This window comes from Rosa rugosa, chromosome 6 (genome assembly GCF_958449725.1).
Source record: "Rosa rugosa chromosome 6, drRosRugo1.1, whole genome shotgun sequence".
Lineage (NCBI taxonomy): Eukaryota > Viridiplantae > Streptophyta > Magnoliopsida > Rosales > Rosaceae > Rosa > Rosa rugosa.
Window position 1 is genome coordinate 38,216,205 of NC_084825.1, and position 19,096 is coordinate 38,235,300.

At 38.4% G+C, this 19,096-nt stretch overlaps 3 protein-coding genes, 1 long non-coding RNA gene and 1 other non-coding gene across 10 annotated transcripts; 3 read left to right on the forward strand and 2 right to left on the reverse strand.

Annotated features, from left to right (window-relative positions):
- The first annotated feature begins 330 nt into the window (after nt 1-330).
- On the forward strand, nt 331-1,978 carry LOC133714170 (uncharacterized). Its single transcript, XR_009848483.1, has 3 exons — nt 331-978; nt 1,669-1,799; nt 1,913-1,978. It is a non-coding gene; the product is annotated as an uncharacterized LOC133714170 (long non-coding RNA).
- Nucleotides 1,979-6,509: 4,531 nt separating this feature from the next.
- Nucleotides 6,510-8,905, forward strand: LOC133717257 (uncharacterized). Of its 3 annotated transcripts, none has more exons than XR_009849489.1 (5): nt 6,510-6,974; nt 7,257-7,452; nt 8,132-8,250; nt 8,350-8,451; nt 8,564-8,905. XR_009849489.1 is itself a non-coding variant. In XM_062143941.1 (5 exons), exons 3-5 carry the CDS (start codon nt 8,126-8,128, stop codon nt 8,772-8,774), a joined length of 438 nt encoding a protein of 145 aa, XP_061999925.1. In that variant the 5' UTR covers nt 6,510-6,974; nt 7,257-7,452; nt 7,789-8,125; the 3' UTR covers nt 8,775-8,905. The 3 variants fall into 3 exon arrangements, 1 of the variants encoding a protein (XP_061999925.1); XM_062143941.1 differs by having other exon boundaries at nt 7,789-8,250; XR_009849490.1 differs by lacking the exon at nt 8,132-8,250.
- Nucleotides 8,906-10,847: 1,942 nt separating this feature from the next.
- Nucleotides 10,848-13,943, reverse strand: LOC133717676 (uncharacterized). Of its 4 annotated transcripts, none has more exons than XR_009849876.1 (7): nt 13,340-13,942; nt 13,152-13,250; nt 12,835-12,972; nt 12,376-12,442; nt 11,691-11,804; nt 11,306-11,377; nt 10,848-11,134 (listed from the first exon to the last, which is right to left on the reverse strand). XR_009849876.1 is itself a non-coding variant. In XM_062144386.1 (7 exons), exons 4-7 carry the CDS (start codon nt 12,397-12,399, stop codon nt 11,001-11,003), a joined length of 381 nt encoding a protein of 126 aa, XP_062000370.1. In that variant the 5' UTR covers nt 12,400-12,442; nt 12,835-12,972; nt 13,152-13,250; nt 13,340-13,942; the 3' UTR covers nt 10,848-11,000. The 4 variants fall into 4 exon arrangements, 2 of the variants coding, with proteins under 2 accessions (XP_062000370.1, XP_062000369.1); XR_009849875.1 differs by having other exon boundaries at nt 11,691-11,844; nt 12,339-12,442; XM_062144386.1 differs by having other exon boundaries at nt 12,339-12,442.
- A 1,703-nt stretch (nt 13,944-15,646) lies between these two features.
- LOC133715182 (U11/U12 small nuclear ribonucleoprotein 59 kDa protein) lies at nt 15,647-18,458 on the reverse strand. The gene is made up of 8 exons (XM_062141574.1): nt 18,073-18,458; nt 17,676-17,997; nt 17,493-17,576; nt 17,346-17,411; nt 17,167-17,239; nt 16,511-16,899; nt 16,328-16,368; nt 15,647-15,983 (listed from the first exon to the last, which is right to left on the reverse strand). Exons 1-8 carry the CDS (start codon nt 18,246-18,248, stop codon nt 15,905-15,907), a joined length of 1,230 nt encoding a protein of 409 aa, XP_061997558.1. The 5' UTR covers nt 18,249-18,458; the 3' UTR covers nt 15,647-15,904.
- A 71-nt stretch (nt 18,459-18,529) lies between these two features.
- On the forward strand, nt 18,530-18,613 carry TRNAL-CAA (transfer RNA leucine (anticodon CAA)). Its single transcript has one exon. It is a non-coding gene; the product is annotated as a tRNA-Leu (tRNA).
- Nucleotides 18,614-19,096: the final 483 nt, after the last annotated feature.

The following is a 19,096-nucleotide window of genomic DNA, read 5'->3' on the forward strand; positions in this document are numbered from 1 at the left end:
CCCCTCCCAACCCATAGAAAATAGTTTTTTGAACTTTAATTTTAGCAAACCAAATCCAAATTAATTGAGAACATGCATGCCTTAAGTGGTTAGAAATGATTTTTTTAATTACAGTTAAAAAGGATTTTATATTACAACGGATACTATGTACGTTGCATGATTTTTTCACTATTAGTTAATAGAGAAAGAAAAAGGGTGATTCTAGTTAGACCTCCAAATTTGATATTTGGACCTCCAACTTTTTTCAATTATTAATATACTTTGTCAAGTTATATGAAAAGACAAATAAGGACAAATAGAGAAAACTGAAAAAAAAAAAAAGGGAAATGATGGAAAAGATCACTTTAGAGAGTGAAATGATAAAAAGGTCATCTAGTTTCCCACTTGATAAAAATGTCCATTATGAATTGGTAGTAATATTAATTTAGTCCTTATGAATAATAAGATGATGTTAAAAAAGGTTAGTTTTAAATTTTTTTGATTACGATTCTGCCCTTAAACCTGTTCAAAATCTCAGAGCTCAAATCTTCTCTCTCGCGTTACCCAAGCTCCGGTCCAACAACCAGTACGGTGAAGACAGTGATGACGAGGCCATGCCATAGAACGCCAAGGCCGGGGAGGAGAAGAAGTCGAAGTCGAAGAAACCGAAGAAGCCAAAGGTTACCATGGCTGAGGCAGCGGCGAAGATCGAAGTGAACGATCTCTTGGCGGAACTGATCCAACTTCCGGTGAATTGTGTTGGTTATAATCTGACATTTCTTTTCCGGATGCGGTTTTCTGATTTAGTTTGATATTATTTTGATTTAGATTTGAATTTTAACTTGAATCAATATGACTATTTCCAATTGCAATTTTGAGGAAGATATATGGGTGATGAAGTTCGCGGACTTTTTCGACCAGGCATTATCTGCAGTGACTTCCGCCCAGTTTCCATGGGTCAAGATGTTCAAGGAGCCAACTGTGGTGAAGATTGCCAATGTGACTTTTCGAAATTTCTATGAGAATTATGCTTTTACTTTTGTATCCGAAATCTTGTTCTTCGTGCATGGCTGATGATCTAGCTTTTTAGTTTGGCTGGTGTAATAGTTAAAAGGAATTATATCTGTCTTTAGGTTATATTTGATGTTTTTGTGAATCATTGTGCTGTATACTGATTCATATTGGTCTTAATTCTATTATCTATAGATAGTGACATTCATAAATTTTGTGGAAGAACATCATTCTAAATGCTGTTTAATCTCTTTGGTTATTCTAGTGTAATACAGAGATTATGTTGTTTTAGGCTATACAATCATGAATGATCTATTTTTTGCTGCCTTCTATTTGGATAAATACTACCTTCTCCCAGGTCCTCTCTTATCTCTCTTGGATATTCAACCACATAAATTTAATCACCGTTTTAGGTCATTGGACTTGATGTTGGTATTCTTGGAAAGTGTTCTTTTGTATGCAGTTAGTTGGTAAAATTATATTGTATAAATCCACGTTTCAGATCCATTGAGGCTTTCGTTTTGTGGAACTAAACTTCCCATGCAACATTTGCATTTTTTGGACTGTTTCTAGTGATCATGTCATGGTCTCATGTTGTATCCGTTGAATGTTAGATAATTTTATCTTTGTGGGTGCCTAGTCAACTCTGATGACATGTTGTGAAATCCCAAATTGCAGTATTTACTGTTGTAGCGATGGTATTGCAAAGAAAACCTGATGTCTTGATCATTATATTGCCGACATTGAGGGAAACTTCAAAGTATCAAGGACAAGATAACCTTCCAGTAATTGTATGGATGATAGTTCAAGTAAGTGGAATTTCACACAGGTTTGATAGATCTTTCTTCATGGTTAAAATACTATCATAGGTCTGCTTCTGTTATCATAGATCTCATGTTAGATTCAAATATGTCTTGTATAGGCTAGTGAAGGAGACCTGGCTTTGGCGTTGTATGCATCGACACACAACGTACGTATTGCCTCTAGTTTGTGGCAAAAGTAGTAATCCACAGTCCTGTGATCTTGTTCTGCAGCTAGTTGAGAGGTATTAAACATCTCTAATCTCTATATTATTTCGTAACTCTTTGCATTCCTTAAACTCTGAAATTGTTTATTTGATTGCAGAATTTTATCTATGCCAAAGGCTCGTACCATTTTAGTAAATGGTGTTGTGAGGAAGGGGGAGCATTTGGTGCCACCTTCTGCATTGGATATACTTATAGGAGTTATTTTTCCTGCACCTTCAGCTAGAGTAAAGGTAATTACTGAAAGGAGAATTCATTGTCTATGAACTTTGAACTATTTATAAAGTTAGTTATTTACCTGTTTTCAACTTCAATATAATGTTATGTACATGCTACTGAAAGATTCGGGGCTGTATATCCGATCCTAAAGGACGTGGCTCTTGCTGGCTCACAAGGAAGCAAAGCGATGAAACAAGTTTCAAGGAAATATTGAGTTTTGCTGTTAAGGCTGCCGGAGAAGCAAGTATGCAACTTGATCTGCCTTTACTTGCACTATGAGACAAGAACTTCTCAATTCCCTCCAATCTTCACCAGATGCCACGGTAGCCCCACCTCCGAAGCCTCAGGTTGAAAGAAACAATGTAGTTATATCTAGTCAAGACAATGATGGAGTCAAACAATACTTTGGTATATCAAGTGCACTTTTATAGATGGAATAAAGATGCCTAAAAGGCCTAAAGTTTACTCCATGATATATAAAGTTGTTGAGCAATATTGTAGCTGTAATGATGTACTTTCAGTTGCATTTGACATAATAATTGCTTTGCCAATAACTTCACTGGCCAGTAACTTGGTTAGTGACAGAGTCAATGACTTAACTAGTGACCTAAATTGGTGTGTATAATCACATGTCACTAACTAAGTAACTGACCATGTCACTAACGAAATAACTGTCAGTAGCGAAGTCACAAGTTGATAGTCAAGTCACTGTTAATCACATGTCACTAACTAAGTAACTGGCCATGTCACTGACCAAGTAACTGTCAGTAGCCAAGTCACAAATTAATAGCCAAGTCACTGTTAATCACATATCACTAACTAAGTAACTGACCATGTCACTGACCAAGTAACTGTCAGTAGCCAAGTCACAAGTTAATAGCCAAGTCACTGTTAATCACATGTCATTAACTAAGTAACTGACCATGTCACTGACCAAGTAACTGTCAGTAGCCAAGTCACAAGTTGATAACCAAGTCACTGTTAATCACATATCACTAACTAAGTAACTGACCATGTCACATTACATGTCACTGACAATGTCACTAGTCAAGTTACAAGTTGATAGCCAAGTCACTGTTAATCACATCTCACTAACTAAGTAACTGACCATGTCACACTACATGTCACTGACAGTCACAAGTTAATAGCCAAGTCACTGTTAATCACATGTCACTAACTAAGTAACTGACCATGTCACTGACCAAGTAACTGTCAGTAGCCAAGTCATAAGTTGATAGTCAAGTCACTGTTAATCACATGTCACTAACTAAGTAACTGACCATGTCACTGACCAAGTAACTGTCAGTAGCCAAGTAACAAGTTGATAGCCAAGTCACTGTTAATCACATGTCACTAACTAAGTAACTGACCATGTCACATTACATGTCACTGACCATGCCTTGAACAAGTTTCCCCTTGATTGAATCCCTCCTTGAACTCATTTCTCATTGAAAGATCGATCCCACCGTAACCGAATCTCTCCTTGAACTAATCCTTCCTTAAGGGAATCTGCTGCAACCTAATCTCTCCTTGAGCTAATTCTTCCTTGAGGGAATCCGCCCTAACCTAATCTCTCCTTGAGCTAATCCTTCCTTGAGGGAATCCGCCCTAGCCGAATCTCTCTTTGAGCTAATATCTCCTTGAGGGATTCCGTTGTAACCGAATCCCTCCTCGAGCTAATTCCTTCTTGAGGGATTCCGCCATAACCGAATTCCTCCTTGAGAGGTTTTCTCCATAACCAAATCTCTCTCGGCGGGATATTTCTTCCTTAGCTAGATATTTCTTCTCTTGATGAGATACTCGTCCTTGCTCCTTCCCGGATCACATGTCACTAACTAAGTAACTGACCATGTCACTACCCAAGTAACTGTCAGTAGCCAAGTCACAAGTAAAATGATGGCACACAAAGATGCTAAAATCAGGAATTCATTATCAAGCTTAGGCAAGCTTCTTGACTAAGATTGTTTAATGCCATTGACTGTGAATTTATATTTGTTTATTATTTGGTTCTGCATATGATTTTGCAAGCTTGGTTTTTCAATGGATGATAATGTATGAGTATTGCCATGATCTTTAATAGGTTGCTCCTGTTCTGTGTAAGAAAGAAGCCGAATTCGGCTTTTATATAACCATTCATTGTTTGAGAGAATGAAGCTTTGATCTATAATTGAAATATTTCATTGTTTACATTTGAAAATGTATAATTCTGGTGCTTCTTCTATTTGATCTTGATTGCTGCAAAGAACTCTGTCAAACTTTGATCCACAAAGCTCGAGTCTTTAGGGTGACATTCTTTCCAATGTGCATTTGAAGAGATGATTTTTCCTTAGCTTCACGGCGAAGTAAAAATGAATAATTGGGTTTAACTTGTTAATATATATTAGAGTACATTTTAAGCAAGGCTGAATGTGCTGTTACCACTAGAAACTTGAATATAGTACAAATGCAAGATGTATGTCATGTTCTAAAATACTGAAAGTTTGTCTGTAATGCTCCTTTATTTTTGATAATTGTCTCAAACAGTATGAGATATTTTGTAAATGTGATTCTACTTATAATCCGTAAGAGTGAAATTACTCCTTTGTGATGCGAAAAGTAGATTTAGTCTTCTGTGCTGTTGTATATTGCAGTTGAACAGCTATCACCCAGTTAGCACACCATGGAATGCTATTTGTCCCCATTGGGTATACTTTTGGAGCTGGCATGTTCAAGATGGACTCACTACGAGGGGGTTCTCCATATGGTGCTGGTGTTTTTGCTGGCGATGGCTCAGACGAACACATCTCACATTTTGGAGCAGATCTAGCTCATCCCATGCTACCTAAAAAGATGAACTTTTCTTTAATCTTTGACAAGACAATAGTAAATTATATAGTCTACTAACAGTGGAGGCATAGTTCATATCAGGCATGAGTATATAACTATGATCCACTCTTCAGAATTACAAAGCTAAAAAGCATATAAAATCGAACACGACCACAATGTATTTTCATATGCTAGGCTAACAACATAGCAATAATTTTCGGAAGCAGAACGCTGCGAGCGGACTAAAATTATAATGTGATGATGCTGAACACACCAGGATGAGCTGTTCATTCATTAATAATCAAAATCAGTAATACCAAAAAGCATCAAGGAAAAGAAGATTAAAGCAGCTGAAACATTAATCATCATCTTGATTATCATAGGCATGAGAACACTAATATACATCATCATCATCATCATCATCCAGTCCACACCTCCACCAATACCCACCACCAGTTTCTGATTGCATCAGAGTTGATATTTATATGCATCCATAAACATAAAATCTAAAGGCTATAAACTAATAAGGAATCAACTCAGAAGAGTAATGATAATTATCCAGAATAAAGTCAAAATAGAGCTCTCGAAATCAAACTACCTCTAAAGGGGAATCCCCAATGCAGGCTTAACGCCTGTTACAGAACACCCCATTATCAAGCCATGCTGGCGAACACCATGGTACCATTTTGGGCCAAGTCTTTTCAGTTGGACATCTTAGATTCTTCGGATGCTTCGAGTCGCGGTGCCTCGACGTTACGTCCAACGCCGTTATCTTGGAGTGAGGGCACTCGTACTTGGCGTGTCCGCCTTTTTCCTACTCGGTCCGGTCAGCGATTCCGACCTTCCCGCTTCGGCGATTTGTCGTAGACGCGTCGATCTTCTCCTGGATCTCCATCACCACATGCTTCTTCAGCTTCGCCTTCCCCGTCATCGTTGCTCGGCATTCCGGTCAGACCACCGGTGAGTCGCCGGCGCCTATGGAGGTCGGAGAGGAAGATCCAAGCTTGAGTTTGGGTTTTCGGATCCTCGAGACGCTCCAACATTGATCTCAGAGTAGAGTAGATCCCAACGACGCGTTGTTCTTCGCCTTTCACACTCTCTCGAGGTCTGTGTATGTGTGGAGGAGGAGGAGGAGAGAGAGAGAGAGAGAGAGAGAGAGGAGGAGGAGGAGGAGCAGTTGATGAGGGTTGAGACGGGCTTGAGGGAGAGAGATAGCTGCCGATGGCAGTTTTCGTAAATATTGTTAGTTTTAGTGTTAGATAGTTAATGCGTGACCTTAATTATCATGGGGACATTTGTCATACCTAGATTATAATAAGACACTTTAAAATGACCTTTTTTATCATTATCCCAAAAAAAAAATACTCTTCTTAAATTACCTCCCTAAATATAACATTCAATTAAATTGATTTTTTATTTTTTATTTTTCCGGAATTTCCTTATATTGACATATAGTTTTAAAATGGGACAATGATAAAAGAGGTCATTTTAAAGTACTTTATGATAATCCAGACACCACAAATGTCCCTCTGATAATTAAGGTCACCTATTAACAACCTACCACTAAAGTTAAACTTAATTACAAAAACTGCCACTGCTGGCTCTCGCTCCCTCCCTTCCGTTAATATGTTATCCGTTCAGATTCAACCCTTTACCAAAATCTCTCTCTCTCCACAAACCCTTACCATCCCAACCTCCTTGACCGCGACTCCTTAAGACCTTCCTCGACTTCTCCGACTCGCCGCCCTTCACCATCGATCTCTCCTTCGAGTGGATCCTCGACTCCGTGACTCCGACACCGATCAGATCAAGCTCATTGATCGCACCCTGCAGTTGGGATCGGTGCTCCTCGAGGCCGGTAAGAGCTCGGCGAGACGACAAGCCTCCAAGCACAACTCCATCTCCTGGGCTCTCCCTCTCGACCTCACCATCAAGGTAAGCCCATGTTTAATTGTTGAAGTAAAATTTGAACTGTAATTGTTGCCGGAAACTGGTTTGATCGTGTTAGTTTTTGGGCATTCCGATTCTTTTGTTTTGAAGTTGCACTTTGCCATTTTCAGTAGCACTGGGTTGCACATAATCAGATGGTTTATGTCAGTCACTGAGTTAATTTTAGTCCTACCTTTTAAAAAAAGAATTGGTGAGACTTTTGATTGGGAGCGTTGAGACCGATATATAATGCGTACATGTCAAATTGAATAAATATTGATATTGCAGGGATGTGATGGGTCAGTTTTGCTTGATGGATCAGCGAGTGGTCCAAGTGAGCAGGAGGCACCTCCAAACCTGAGTTTGAGGGCCACGGCCTTCGAAATCATCAATGACCTCCGTGAGCTAGCTCATAGCAAATGTGGGAGGGTTTGTTTCTTGTGCTGATATAGCTGCTCTTGCTGCTAGGGATTCTGTTTTCCTGGTAAGTAATTATTTTTTCCTCTTGCCAATTATATTGTTATATATATGTATATCACTTTATACATCCATCTAATGTAGAAATGAGCTAAAGACATAGTTGATATCTGATTTTTGACCAATTATTGAGATAGGTACTCAATAAAGGCAGAAATTTTTGCAGTTTTTTGAAATATTTACTGTATGTCAATTGGATACAGAAATCTATTTACATTTATGATTGCCTTTTGGACTTGCATTAGCTATTGATCACCAAGTAGGATCATCTAGGCTAGAAGATATTTAAGTAATATGAAGATAAAGAAACCAACTCCTCTCTCACAAAAAATGCCTCATGCAGATCCATTGGCTCTTCGATTCCAATCCCTCCAATCTCCCAAATTTAGTAAAGGCTCCGACTCTCTCAATCTCTTCAAAATATTAATCCAATCTCGATCCACTTCTAATTTTTGTTTTCTTCTAGACTCATTGGCTTTGGCATGAAAACTCATAAAGAATGTTTCAAAGTTTCCAAGTTCTTGAACTACTGAATTGTTAAACTGTTGCTGATTTGAAATTTTTATAATTATGTTATTTGATGTTTCATGCCTTTTTCATAGTTGGAATGTGATATTTAATAGATTATATTGCATTGACATTCTATTGAATTGGCTTTGTGTTTGATCTTATACACCGTAATGCAGTTTTTGTCAAGTGGTTTTGTTGTGATGCTTTTTCATTATGATGGTAACGTTGATGAGTGGAAGCAATTTCAATGGAATGATCTTGTCATTTATGTGTCTGTAGTCAATCAAACAAAATGGTACACAGGACTTATCTTCATGCCTTCAATCATTTCATTTGTATTAGAAGTTGGCTTATTTTAGATGCATTTCTGAGTGATAGCTTTCTTGATGCCTAGGTGGTTCGCAAAGCGTTTCTTACATCCTGATATAGTTGATCAATACAGTCGCATTCTTCTACGGGATGAGGACCTTGGAGTTGACAATTTCAATCCTCAACGGTACTGTAGCTGCATTTCCAATAAGCAAAGTTAGGATGCTTGCTTGCATTTGAACTACTGTAAAACTCTGTTGCTCAAACTCTATATTGTTCTTCTTCTACAACACTTCTAGGTATGTGTCCATTGTTCGAAAGGAAGGGCTTGAAATATCACAACCGGCACTTGATTTTTCCAAGACAGAGGTGAACTACATGGAGAAACTTTCGAAAGAGGAGGGGATTCAGAAGAAACTCAGCAAGGATATTTTGCAATATAAAGCTCATATAATCAAGATATTTGCGGAACATAGGCACAATTGGATCTCTGCAGATTTAGAGTTTTAGAAATTTGCCTAGGGCTTAGGATGCAAGTCACTGGTGAATTGTAAACTCCAGTTTATTAAATAAATTAGCTTTTTGTATCTTTTTATGATGTCACTGTTATGTTTTTTCCTTAATAAAACATTATTTTTATAGATCTTTTACAACACATTCTAATTTTCGGCATCTTTTGAATTCAACAAGTCAATGTCACTGACCATGTCCAAGGTTGATCACAAGTCAGTAGACAAGTCACTGAACATGTCATTGGCAATTGCATATCACTTGTCAAGTTATTGTTATATTCATGTCACTGGTCATGTCACATTGCATTTCACTGTAATATAAGTCACTGACCAAGTCACTGGCCAAGTCACATTGCATCATTGACCATGTCACTGTTATATACTTGTCACTGACCAAGTTACTGGCCAAGTCATATTGCATATATTCATAGTAATCTCCTCAAGGGAAATCTGGATGAGGAGATATCCCCTCAAGACCAATATGAGTGAGGAGTAATCTCCTCAAAGAAAATCTGGATGATGAGATATCCCCTTAAGGAAAATTTGGGTGAGGAGTAAAATAATTCCCTAAAGGCTAATCTGTGTGAGAAGAAATCCTCTCAAGGCTAATATGGGTGAGGAGTAATCTCCTCAAGGGAAATCTGGGTGAGGAGATATCCCCTTAAGGAAAATTTGGGTGAGGAGTAAAATAATTCCCTAAAGGCTAATCTGTGTGAGAAGAAATCCTCTCAAGGCTAATATGGGTGAGGAGTAATCTCCTCAAGGGAAATCTGGGTGAGGAGATATCTCCTTAAAGAAAATTTAGGTGAAGAGTAAAGTAATTCCCTAAAGGCTAATCTGTGTGAGAATAAATCATCTCAAAGCTAATATGGGTGAGGAGTAATCTCCTCAAGGGAAATCTAGGTGAGGAGATATCCTCTTAAAGAAAATTTGGGTGAGGAGTAAAGTAATTCCCTAAAGACAAATATGTGTGAGAAGAAATCCTCTGAAGGCTAATATGGGTGTGAGAAGAAATCACCTCAAAACCAATATGAGTGAGGAATAATCCTCTCGAGGTGAATCTAGGTAACTGCCAAAGTCACTGTTAATCTCAAGTAACTGACCATGTCACTGTCAATCACCGAACAAGTCACTATCCATGTCACTGACCCAAGTCACACTGCATGTCACTTACATATTTTGGAATTTTCAAGTCACTGTCTGGGTAACTATTAACCTCAAGTAACTAACTAAGTCACTGATCATGTAACTGCCAATGTCACTGTCAATCAAGTTACCGGCCATGTCATTGTCAATCAACGAACAAGTCACTGTCAATAACATGTCACTTGTCAAGTCATTATTATATCCATATCACTGACCCAAGTCACACTGCATGTCACTTACATATTTTGGAATTTTCAAGTCACTGTCTGGGTAACTATTAACCTCAAGTAGCTAACTAAGTCACTGATCATGTAACTGACCATGTCACTGTTAATCTCAAGTAACAGACCATGTCACTGTCAATCACCGAACAAGTCACTTGTCAAGTCATTATTATATCCATGTCACTGACCCAAGTCACACTGCATGTCACTTACATATTTTGGAATTTTCAAGTCACTGTCCGGGTAACTATTAACCTCAAGTAGCTAACTAAGTCACTGATCATGTAACTGACCATGTCACTGTTAATCTCAAGTAACTGACCATGTCACTGTTAATCACCGAACAAGTCACTTGTCAAGTCATTATTATATCCATGTCACTGACCCAAGTCACATTGCATGTCACTTACATATTTTGGAATTTTCAAGTCACTGTTTGGGTAACTATTAACCTCAAGTAACTAACTAAGTCACTGATCATGTAACTGACCATGTCACTGTTAATCTCAAGTAACTGACCATGTCACTGTCAATCAAGTTACCGGCCATGTCACTATGTTACCGGCCATGTCATAGTGACATGGTCAGTGATCAAAACTAACACAATTTTTTGTGTCCTCCAATAAATCAAAATTGTATAACATAAACATAAGTAACAACAGTTCCAAAACAACTACAAAATGGCACCAACAAGATTCCCAATAATCCACTTTAAAATGGCACCAACAAGATTCTCAATAATCAGCTTTAAACGTGTATGTTACAATTCTAAATTACAAACTGTCAACAGATTACTTCTCCAGAAACACAGACGAATAAAAAAAAACAACAATATTGCATGACACTATACAAAGCTATCTCAGGGGGAAATGTGAAATATCTAATGAAGTTATCATCTTCCAAATGCTATTACATGTTTCATAGGCAGTCATCTTCTCTGCATCAAATTCAAAGTTTTGTACCGCTTTCGTATCTATATCCACAACATCTGTAATTTATGGCTTAAGGAGAACAAGTTCATTGCAATACTAAAAACCCATCAGATTTACTAAGAATTATTGCACAGTAGAAAAGTGAATAAACGTATGAATGATTTATTGAATACAAATATTATATGCATGTGATAACTACTAAGTAAGATGTTGCAACAGTAGGATACAGCCAGATTCTTGACTGATCATCCAGGTTTGGTATAATATTTGTAACAGAAGCATACATGGAAAGCTTCCTCCTGCATATAAGAGAACCCAACAGTTCATTGATGGAAATATAGACATGATTTGTCAGTCTGGCAGTCAGTACCTAAAATTTAAATTGGCTTGGGAATTCAATGCCAGAGAAATGCTTATGTCTCTACAAATGTACCCCTGATAATATATTACTACTTTTTTTTGTAAATGTTATTTTTGTTGTTTATCACCAAATATTATGATTCTTATTACCACAAAAAAGATGTTGTAGACCTGTTCAGGCCCTAGGTATGAAAGAATCTAGTAAACCACTATGTCATGAATAAATGCACACAGCCATGATAGATTACGTACTTGTTGAATTTGAATTAGCACCATCCACTCTTTTAGCAGCACTACCAGGTTCAACTAGGCTACAAGTAGATGCAAAGTCACTTGACCTCTCCTGAGACACATCAGATGAAACATCTGGCGTATATGGCAAAAGGATTCAGCTCAGATTTGCTATCTGTATAAATTGAGAACAAAAGATCAAAGTGTTCTGCTCAAATGAAATTAGTTCATTGTTAACAATCCTAACGACTTTCCTTTGGGAATAAAGGTAAACCAGCTATCAGACCCAAGCTAAACTATATCCATGGACCTATTGCACCAGCCATTCTACTAACTTCTTGATTCTAGTTCTTAATTTGCACGTATATCACTACGTAACAAAAGCTGCTAACAAGTGAAGAATAAGAAAAGTAATGTTTGATAAATCATCTTTGACTTTATTTAACAGCAAAACAAAATTAAAAGAACAACAAAGTAAACAAAACCTAGCTATAAGAAAATGATGACCTTCTAGCACTACACGAGCATTATTCCCTGAAGCTAGAAAATTAAACCGGCCATAATAATTTTAACTGATTCAAGAGCATGCAGCTAGTATTTGCTCTAGTTAGTATTGTTATTAGAAGATCCTTCCGGGTGATACATAGCTAAGTGTAGATTGTTGTTAACCTCTGTGAAGCACCATTAGCTGCACCATATCACCGACCTGAAAATTCTCAACTTGCACCATCCTTGACCAGCCGCTTGTTAGACCATACCTGAGGTTTTGATACCTTACAAGGGTAAAAAAAGTATTAGGATGCCGAGGTGATAGGAACCACAATGGAATGGCTTGGTTCGAAGAAAAATTAATATCTACGTTGCATAAGAATTGGGGTAGAAAGTGAATACGTGGAGGGTTGGGAGAAAGTGAATATGTTCAAATTATCGGCCATAACGGCATTATTTCACATGTTCTGCTCAAATGAAATTAGTTCATTGTTAACAATCCTAACGACTTTCCTTTGAGAATAAAGGTAAACCAGCTATCAGACCAAGCTAAACTATATCCATGGACCTATTGCACCAGCCATACATAACATAATCAACGTCGGGAGTCTCAATTTGCAGAAGTATGTTACATATGCAGTAAAATGAACACATGACTAGCAAATATAGTTGTTACCTTCAAGAATCAACATGAGGATTCTGAAGCAAATATGTAGCATTATGCAGCACAGCACTAGCTTCCTCATTCAAAGCATCAATCGCGCGCAACTCTCTGATCTCATCCTGCCATTTCTCCATTTCCTCCTTGTGAATCCTACACAAAAAATTTCAGTCAGGCATAAACACAAACACCTTCCGGTCACTATTGAGATACATTTTCTTGTTCCTTTTGAAACTCACAGATTCAATCTACAATCACAGTCACAACTATTTCTCACAAGCAGCTCATCAAACACCTTATCTACACAAAAATCTATGCCTAATTCAACGAACCTCTCTTTGGAGTTTTTGCCGGAGCTCATTGAAGGAAGCTAATTCGGCCTGAAATTCATGCAACCTCCAGCCATATTCTTCATCAGATTGCTTATGTTTCTGTATCCAAACACTTAAATTGATACGATCGAGCAAAAAAAAAAAAATTCAATCGAAAAAAATGCTTAAAGTGAATTTCAGAGCAAAACCTGAACAAGGAGTGACGAGACGTCGAGGACGAACACATTATAGAGCTAGGCGCAGCGATAGTCGACGACGTTCTCGTCAGCCGTTGTTTCGAGATTGTGCCGATTAACTCTTCTTTCCTTCGTTTTATCGGCAGAGAAAGCTTCGATCTATTCCTCTGATCTCGACCGTATAGGCAATGCCTGCAACAGCGAATTCGACGCCCCCGGTTCCCGATCGGGCTCGGGTTCGAGCGCGGAAGAAGGCAAAGGACAAATGACTGTCGTCGAAATTCTCATTGTCGGAGGACGAGGCTTCCAGGTCGATAGGCACAGTGGAGGAGATTCTCTCCCCGGACTCGAAGAAGCGATCATCGTCTTCTTCGTTGTGGAGGTCGTCCCAGTTCCTAGTCCTATTCCGCTCCATGGTCATCTTGTTGCATTTAGGGTTTCAAATTTGTGGGCGATCGGGCTCTACTGTAATGGGAATCAGAAACATGTAGTAGGCTTTAAGGGTAGAATCGGAATCAAAAAAATTAAAAACTGACCTTTTTTAACATCAACTTATTATTCATAAGGACTAAATTAATATTACTAATAATTTACAATGGACCTTTTTATCAAGTGGAAAACTAGATGACATTTTTATCATTTTACTCTCTAAAGTGACCTTTTCTTTCATTTCCCTTTTTAAAATTTACCTAAAATAATTAAGTAAAAACAATAATTTCTATACATGGCCCATCATTTAATACAAAAATAAATTCAAAACAATCTGATTTGGAATTTCCTTAAACTAAATTCATTGAGTATTATGATATAGTTATTACTCGATCTTCCAACCCAAAACCCTTGAAATTCCTTCTTTTATCAAATTCAAAAGGATTCCAGCAACATATCAAGATCGAGAACCTCTGATTAATTTTGGTGGAAGAGAAACCTACTCATAAGAGAGCAATATCATGTGATTTTGATTTATTCTTCTTCTCATGTTGAAGATAGAGATAAAAAGTGGAGTAACATATTGTTGTATCTTATATTCAAGGGTGTTTTGGTAAAAATAAGGAGGTCTACTTAGCCTTTTAAGTATTCTAAAAAGTAAATTAGAGGTGTACTAAGTATGGGAGGTCCAAATAGCAAATTTGGAGGTCCAACTAGAACCACCCTTAAATTGCTAGATTATTTTAGTATCATTGTCGTGTCAGCCAACGACTCAAATGGTTGAGTGAGTTAGATACCGACCATAAACAATGACTTATAATAGAGATCAATGAGTACCTTCTTATGATGATAATGCTTTTGTAATATTGTAAGATGAGAGTTCGAGTCACAATACTATAATCCTTGGAATTCAAGTAAATTTAGAATTAAATTCACTATTTTTTGTGGGCTAGGCTGTTTTAACAAGTAGGGAAGGTGAGAATGAAGTAGCTCAACCCAAACATGATTTTATCCAAGCTCACAAATATATGAAGAAAAGAAAAAAAAACTTAGGTTAGAGATTAACCTCTAACGTACACAAACTTGGTTTAAAAAAGTGAACTAGTTGACACGGAGAGAGAATGATTCCAAACTTCTTCGGCCTGAACATCAAGCCGGCGGTCCGCTAGGAAATTTTCCTCCCAAAGAATACTAGTAAAGGAGACGCTTCGGCTCGGATTGGCCGAGTAAATGATACCTTCGAACAAAACCTTAATAAGCCAGGGGCGTTATTGTGGATGTGCAATCCTTCACAAAGAGCAGCAGCCTCTACAACTAGGCAGACGCAAAACTTAATTGTTTAGTACCACGACAATGCTGATCTCGAGCTACAAAACCAGCCGCAGAATAACCATTTGGATCATCAAAATTGAGTTCAATATGAGGAGGACCAAGAAGCTTCCACTTAAATAATTTTATCATTTATCACAAGTGAAATGGGGGTTGACACTCCCCGGTATAAATTGCCGAACATAGCAGCAAGCAACCGCAAGGATTTGGTGGAAACTAGAATGTTGCTAATTATGCATTGTATGCCAAAGCTGCCAACACAGAACTAAAATTGTACCAAAATCAATATGCCTAGTTTGACTAGTATGAGTTCTGATTTCTGAATGAACTAGCCAGTCAAGAAAAGATCTACATGTCCAGTGTAAAGGACTTTTTTCATTCTGCCAATTAGTCTTTGCAAAAGGTTATATAAGTGGCCAGCAGTTTCTTCAAAAGAGTTACAAAATGGGCAATCAGCAGATAAAACATACAATTGAATGCATAATGCTGCACTCTTCAAGACTAAAGCATTACAAGTTACTGTTAAAGTTATACCATCCATATAACAACTCAAAGGCAATATTAAAAGAAAAGGGGAAGTTTTGAGAATGGAAAGTAAAATTCCTTCAAAAATTTTGATTTACAAAGTCTTGCTAGACTCACCTGTTAGTAGATGGTGATATGTATGTTAACAATCCAGTAAAAACTATACAAGCTATTCCTAACAGACCAAAAACAGAAATTTAAGTCGACTAGTCGAGTGTCTACTATTTAAGTAGTTTCTCAGGAGGCAAGATTTCACCATTTTTTCAGCAAAATTTGCCTGAATCAGCAGTCCAATCATTTAGGTTGCAGAAGGTAGGAGGCCCAGATATCATCTGCAGGAGGTGGAGGTTGAACCCAGTGTCCTGGTATCCGGCTGCACCAAACATAGCAGAATCATAAAGTTATGCATCATTTATCAGAACTAAGCAAGTTATTAGCTTTCTTAATTGGTGATGTAGAATATCATAACAACAACAGCTAAAGCCTCTGGGAAGCCTTTTGCCCTAATATGGTTCTGATGGTGTATGGTGGAACAGTAATAGATTCACAACATAAGTGTAAAGACCAGGCACTAGTTGTTATTGGAGGTGAACATTGTGGTCATATCAACACTGGTTTGATGGCATCACAGTAATTGGTGTATAAATGGTAACATTAGCATGAATAACTAGGAAAATCAGAATGGCTTCAACCAATAAGAGAGGAATTGGTACTCACCTTCCTCCTGGTCTTATATAGGCATCCCATGTTCTTCTCACCTGACAAGCAATAAATCGTGATTATAATTCAAGACCAGAACAGAAGAGATGCTAGTTAATGTGAATAGTCAAAGACTAAAAAAAGCCTTTATCTGAAGGGGGTAATCTACAAACTTTGGAAGTATTCCATATTTAAAGTTACCTCAATAAGGGTGCCCATATCGGTATTGCTGCCATGATAGTAGTGATAAAATTCCATAGGTAAATTTGCCACAGCATCATAAGCTCCACTATAACCCTCTCCCTGGAGAACTTGTTTTCCAGATTCCTTGTTAGTGACTGCAGTAGAGTCGCCTTCATTAGTGCTTGGAATTGTCGCGCCTTTACTTTCCTTACTCTCGCCTTTAGCACTGCTTTGATCAATGGAGTCAGGTCTGAAATTCTCGGTTGTTTTCCTTGATTGCTCAGCAGTTGCAATGGCATCCCTAGCAGCATCCATGTCAGCTGCCAAGATTGCTTGATGCTCCTCCTCCTCAACTGCAGCTCGTACTCTTTCAAGAAATTTATCATCCTCTTCTGGGAGAAAATGGCCTGCAATAAGACAAAAACAACCACAAGTTAGACTCAGCAGGATGAGGAGGAGGACTGAGTGTAACCATTTGGCTGTAGCTGAACATATAGACAGTAAAAGAGATATACACCATTTCACTGCAGTCATCAACAATCTAAACAGCTTGAAAGATGTGGTGCCAAGAGGCATTCTAAGATGATGATACATGATAACAGGATTTTACTGCTAACAAAGACATGACAGTACAAACAAGATAGCAGCCCATAAAAATCCAAAACAGAACAAACCTTGTTTCTTCATTTTCTCAATCCTGATGGAGCGCAACTCTTGCAATTTCTCAACAATCAATACTGTCTCAAGCTGAAATATGAAAATGAAATCAATTGTCTGCTTGACATTTTTATAAGTTAAAAACAAAAGGCAGCACAGCAACATCATCACACAGCATGTTGGTTAAATCCCTTACCTCAGATTCTAGTCTCTTTCTCTCTTCCTTTGCTTTAAGGCTTGCAATTTTCTTCATGTCTTCCATCTGAAATCCCATACATCATGCCTACATTACTACGAAAACAACACCAGCAACATAGCAGCCTTAAGAGAAACACTACAATACCTTGCGTTTGGCAATATCCTTTGCAATTTCCCTAGCTCTCCATTCATCAGCTTCTCGATCAGCTTCATCAAACCCTTCACGTTCCTTCATTTCACCACACCAAAACCAAAATAAACAAAAATCAAGATAAGCACTTAAACATCCCTACTTAATGTAAAAAGGGAAGAGACCAAACCAACCCACCTTTGCAATCATCTCCGCAATGCGCTTCCTCTTTCTTTTCCTCCACCGTTTATTCCTCTTGGACTTGCATATCTTATTGGATAATCGGACAGCCGCAGATTTTTCCTCCCAGGGACACATTTCATGCGTGATCGCTCTAAACGGTTCAAGCTCAACTCGTAGTGTCGCCATTAAAGAGTTTGCAGCTTCCACTGATTGCAACACTTGGGCCTCCAAATCAATCTTCCTATCTTTCAAAAACTCAGAAAACCCGCTGACAGAAGCATCATCATCAGACCCCTTACCATCTTTCATCAACATCAGCATCTCAAGCTCCTTCTGCCTATAAATCCAACCACAATGTTAATGAAGTTTCCAACAGAACTTCAAATTGGAATCCAACAGTTCAGAAACTCACATTGCTTTTGCTAGACCAAGAGTGCCCTGCAAATTCTTCAGCTGATCACGCACATTTGCGGTCTCCCAGAAAGTGCTCGTCACCGGAGGGTTGGGCGGCACCATAGGAGCGTTGGGAGGCATCATTCGAGGCCATGGAGGTGGAGGTGCCATAGGTTGGTACGGATTTGGATTCATGGCTACCAAAGTAGACTAACAAAGAGAAACCCTAAGGCCTTGGCGGCAGAGACGGCGGGAATCGGAAGGAGGTGAGGTTTTGGGTAAGAGACCCACGTAGAATTGAGGGGCTGAGTGACTCTGTGAAGATCTCTGAGCAAAGAGAGGTTCACCGGTACTGTTCGCAATTCGCAGAGCGGCTTCTAATGCTCGGAGGCCAGTGAAAATAGACGAAGCCGTTTTTGCCGGGAAATAAAAAGAGGTTTATGTTATATAAGTATTGTAGGATAAGTGGACAACTAGTCAGGATGGCCGAGTGGTCTAAGGCGCCAGACTCAAGTTCTGGTCTTCGAGAGAGGGCGTGGGTTCAAATCCCACTTCTGACATTATTTTTGCTTCTTCAATTTTATTTTTACTTTTTTCATTTTTTTTTGCTACAGTTCAGTTCTGTTGGTTGGTTTTTTTGTTGTTGCTACAGTTACAGGTCTGTTGGTTGTTTATTTTATTGGGGAAATGATCATTTACCCAATTTCAGCTTAACAATTGCCCACTTGCACAACGAAGAGTTTAAAAACCCCATTTACCCAAAACACTCTAAGGGATTATTTCCCCTTTACCCAATTAATTCTTTTTTAATTCTTTTTATTTATTTTTGAGACTTTTTTGCCCTTTCCTTCTTTCTCACTTAGAGAGAGAAGTCATCCTCCACCTTGCTAAGCTCCGGTGACCAGTGGTAGCCGCAGACTCCTGTGACCTGAATCCGGCGACCGGTGACCGGATTCCGCCGACCGATGACCGGATTCCGGGAACCGGTAACCGAAATCCTGCAACCGATGACCGGAATCCGGAATCCGGCTATTATTGCCCCC